General features: G+C 36.3%; 1 protein-coding gene and 1 non-coding gene across 2 annotated transcripts in view; both read left to right on the forward strand.

Annotated features, from left to right (window-relative positions):
• Window positions 1-3,634, forward strand: part of LOC126335170 (ubiquitin carboxyl-terminal hydrolase 7) — a 211,638-nt gene extending 208,004 nt beyond the window's left edge. Inside the window, exon 23 of the mRNA XM_049998152.1 lies at window positions 1,610-3,634. Within this exon, the coding sequence (XP_049854109.1) occupies window positions 1,610-1,713 (104 nt within the window). The 3' untranslated portion in view covers window positions 1,714-3,634. The remainder of the gene's footprint in view (window positions 1-1,609) is intronic.
• Trnat-ugu (transfer RNA threonine (anticodon UGU)) lies at window positions 938-1,012 on the forward strand. The gene has a single exon. It is a non-coding gene; the product is annotated as a tRNA-Thr (tRNA).
• Window positions 3,635-4,695: the final 1,061 nt, after the last annotated feature.

Genomic DNA, 4,695 nt, shown 5'->3' on the forward strand with positions numbered 1-4,695 from the left:
CAGATTAATGGAAGATTTTCAACAACAACAAAAAGTGGGAGAAATAGGCCATGGATAATCTGCTCACGGTTAACTGAGAATTTACCATAGAAAGAAACCACCTCATTGGGCACAAAATCAGAAATTTAGGCTGAGAATTTATTTAAGAATGGGAGGGTGCACCAGGTTAATTTCATTACCTAGAAAATGAAGGTTATGTAGACATGATGAAAGGGACAGTTATTTAACAAAGTTACTTAGCCAGTAGAGAAATATGTTGCAAGTACATAAGATGGTATAAGCACTGGCACTGCGCACAGACATACGATCAAGTAAGAGTCGGGCAATGAAATTTCATACCACGAAAACTATTCTCAGCAGCCCTAGAGCAAATTTTCAGGTCCCTAAAATGGGGGGGGGGGGGGGGGGGGGAGAGAAATATGTGCAAGACTAAAGTAACGTACAAGGCACAGATCAGAAAGAAAATGGTGCAAATTAATTACAAAGACATAGAACCAATTGGTAATTGAAGACAGCAGGATGGACATCAAAGTAGTTAAACAGACTAGTAAAAATACCCTGGGTTACTTTTGGTAAACCGAGCAGAATTTCTAAAAATTGCGAATATGTCTGAAATGGAAAGACCGACCGACCATATGCATACCAGTTTTAACTTGTGACATTGGGGCGTGGACTTCTAATGTGGAAACCATTCCAAAAGCTGAAGGCTATTCAGCAGATGATGAAAGTGCAAATCAATTTTTGGGGATTAAGGGAAAGAAACAAACGACTTAGATAACAATCTAGAATGTAATTAAAATTAAATTATAGTGGCCAGTGTGTGTAGTCAGCCAGTGATAGACTGGTAGACGTTATAAGAAATCGTGCAGTTGCAGATTCAACACCTGCAGCATATAGATGAATACCAAAAGACCCTGCAGTCGCACTATTCATCTGTGTCATCGGTGGCTCAGATGGATAGAGCGTCTGCCATGTAAGCAGGAGATCCCGGGTTCGAGTCCCGGTTGGGGCACACATTTTCAGCTGTCCACATCGAGGTATATCAACAACACCTGTCGGCAGCTGAGGTTGTCAGTTAGTCATCATTTATCTAATTGATGTTGCACTTGGCTAGCACAGGTTGCTGCTGCTATGGTTTCAGGTTTGAATCTCGCCTCGGGCATGGATGTGTGTGACGTCCATAGGTTAGTTAGGTTTAAGTAGTTCTGAGTCTAGGGTACTGATGACCTCCAATGTAAAGTCCCATAGTGCTTAGAGCCATTTGAACCATTTTAGCTGTTGCTTGCAATTAAATCCCACAGATGGTGATTGAGGTGGGTGGGGGACTTTTAGAACATCTCTTGCAGGATGGATCAGTAATCTGCTCCATCATTATTCTTTCTGCAGCAGTGCCTACACAGCATTTTGCTAAGTACATGTCGAATCACTTCACACATTACGTGACATTCCTCTGGAATTGCTGTGTGTGTGTGTGTGTGTGGGGGGGGGGGGGGGGGGGGGTGGCACGCAAGTGAGAGAACCCATGGTCTTGCAATCACACCTTTACAAAGGAAATATTATGTATTACACTATGCAATGGAGTTATAATATTGACTTTTCTATTTGACAGGAAACACTGCACCAATGCCTTGGCTTGGGCTAGAGCATGTAAACAAAGCTCCCAAACGATCTAGGTACAATTATCTGGAGAAGGCTATTAAAATCTACAACTGAGAAGTCCTAGGCTGTTTCTTGTACATACGTAATTTGGTTGCAAGGACTCCAAGAGAAAGCAACCTTTATTTGTAATGAAGAGGTATTTAAACCTCAGAAAGACTGAGTGGGATTGTGTTGTGAACAGACATTCAGTGACATTGGTGTGGTGAACTGTGTCTGCAGCAACAGTGATAAAATAACGAACTGTGTCATTTTGTCAGATGTGACAAGTACAGCGTTGTGTGATCAGGTAATAAAATTGTTGTGTTATTTCTTTGCCAATGACTATTCCTCATTCGTTATGAATGCTGCTTCCCGATAACTCAAGACACGGCTGTGTTGATTAATGAATAAATTATACACCAATTAAAATTTTTCCTTGCTTGTAGATACGAATTTTACAGTAAGAACATTTTTACAAGTCATTTTTCCCCGTTTATGACCCTGTGGTTCGTGTTCCTCATTGTTCTGCACTGTGGTGATGTGACTGTCTGCTGTTTTGCTACAGTGGAAGAATGAAGAAAGCACCTGTGAATAATCCGGTTTAAATGTTTGTAAGTAATCTGTTTTTAAAGACAATAGTATGTTCTGTGAGGTTACCAGAGTTTGTGACAAGATTTAAGGATAGCATGTGTACAAAGACCAAGAGAAGTTCATCAGCAAACTTTGTGGTATAACATAATTATACTAAATGCGCTATCAAAATTGTAAGTTCAGATGTTATGCACAGGAATTTTATTTCGTACTGTTTTAGTCGCTTTAAAGTAACCAATTCTAATAAGTCAGTTTTGTGAAAGAAATTGTTTCGTGAATTGGGACTTAATTGTTGAGTAATGGATTAATAAAAAGAAAGTTATTTTTGGACCTGAAACAACTGTTACATTTTTTTCTTTGTATTTCCAGCAATTATTTTTAAGAGCAACAGTTTACCATGAAAATTATTTAGTATTCATGTCATTTTAAATGTTTTATATGCATTAAGATAATTTTAATGCTTAATGCCATTACCCTTAAAAATAGTTTTATGCAGAATGAAGTGCCTCCATTTTGTGATTAAATTTTATATTAGTGAACGATTGCACTGGAATTGCTTCAATGAACTTTTTCCCCTAATTTGTAAAAATCTGAATGTTAACAGTGAATGCATATAATTTATTTACGAACAAAAATATATTTTTTTACAAACAGAGAAAATTTTGTCAGGATTATTTCATAAATCATTGTTTTATCATTTAGAGAATTGTGTGTTGGCATGTCTTGTTTTTCACTGTATCTGGGTTCAGTTCATTTCAGTGCAGAGTTTCATTCATGTGTTAGGCAAACACTCCAGACAATGAATTTCTACCATAATTGCTCCTTGTTTATTACTTTGTGTGTACAGTTTGGACATTTTACGTCCAATACCAGTTGTAAAATGTGTGAGTGAAAAGATTAAGTAGGTTTGGAGGGTCTGGAGGTTTGCAACAATGACATGAATTTTTTATAAAAAAAATGTAAAAAATATTTGTTAAATATTGCACTAGACTGAATTATGAATTTACATGGACTGTGTGTGTGTGTGTGTGTGTGTGTGTGTGTGTGTGTGTGTGTGTGTGTGTGTGTGTGTGTGTGTGTGTATATATATATATGTATATGAAGAAAATTATGACTTAAAATTTTGCTGATAATTAGTTGTTAAAAGATTTGAAGTGTCTGCTTTCAGAGTACATAACAGTATTAACAGAGCGATCTCTCTGACACTGAAATCTTTCATTGGCTTACTGATTATCAGCCAGCATTGAAAGTCAGTCTTAACATTTTCATTGCAGTTCTGTGTAAATAATTCATTTTGTACATAACTCTGTAAATAGTTGTAATGGTTAAAGCAGGATAACATGAATGAATATTAATCTTTGGTTTCATTTTATTGTAATAATAAAGGCACCAGGATTTCAGTACACTCACTCCTTATCAGAGATCCTTCCTAACTTTTAGAATTTGGTAATTTGATATGGTTGATGTCCCGCATGTCTTTGAATTTGAAGAGCTCTTTAACAGCGAAAATGTTTAAATTGTTGTTTCTAGTTGTGTAATGTCAACTAAGGAAAATGGTTTGACTCATTCAGCAAAAACTCTTCCTTCCATCGCTCAATGTGTTCTTGTATAAGAGCCACTAATTGAAATGCAATTAATGTTAACCTCGTGTATTTGGAGACAAAGTTCAAATGTTTTCAAGGATATTACCAAACTAACTGCAAGAAGTGAAGTGACAGTTATCTGCACATTGTTTGAAATTGTTGTTATTCCACCTTTAAAAATGTTTTTCAACTTGGGTCTGACATTTATTATTCCAACTCATTAGTCATACTGGATGCTTCACTCAGTTTCAAAATATTTGATTCATAGGAACAAAGAGAGCATTTGATAAAAGGCTAGGTTGGCATAATCAAACTTTGATCTCATCATTAAAAAAACAAGCTTTATCAGTGGCCAACAAATAAAACCAAAGAATGTCATTGGACAAAACCAAAGACAGCACTATCTGAATGAAAATTGCTGATTAAGGAAATTAACTAAATTTATAAAATTTCCTCGGGGTGAGAGACAAAATGTATGAAGGTTGCAGACAAAAAGAACTAGGGTGAAAAATAGAATCTTGCTTGCTAAGAAGCAGATGCCATTCTGGAACAATAAGAAAAAGAAAGCTTGAAAAATGAAAACAGCACTAAAAAATTGGAATGGTGGGGGGGGAGGGTGTTATCTGAATTTGAATTGTATAAAGGGCATTTGAAGAAACCCATCTTTCTGTCCTGATAATCAGATTTAAAAAACTAGAGTCTTGGTGGTCATTTTTATCCTCAGAACTGTGATAACAAAAAGGATCAACATCTGTCAAATAAGTAGATAGGTTTCTCCACAGTAAATCTCAGTGGACCAATACTTTCACCTACAGTGTAAACCAGTAAGATTGTAGTGGACTCACTTGCACAGTTAATAAAAATATTGTCTTATTCTTCTAGA

This window comes from Schistocerca gregaria, chromosome 2 (assembly GCF_023897955.1).
Source record: "Schistocerca gregaria isolate iqSchGreg1 chromosome 2, iqSchGreg1.2, whole genome shotgun sequence".
Lineage (NCBI taxonomy): Eukaryota > Metazoa > Arthropoda > Insecta > Orthoptera > Acrididae > Schistocerca > Schistocerca gregaria.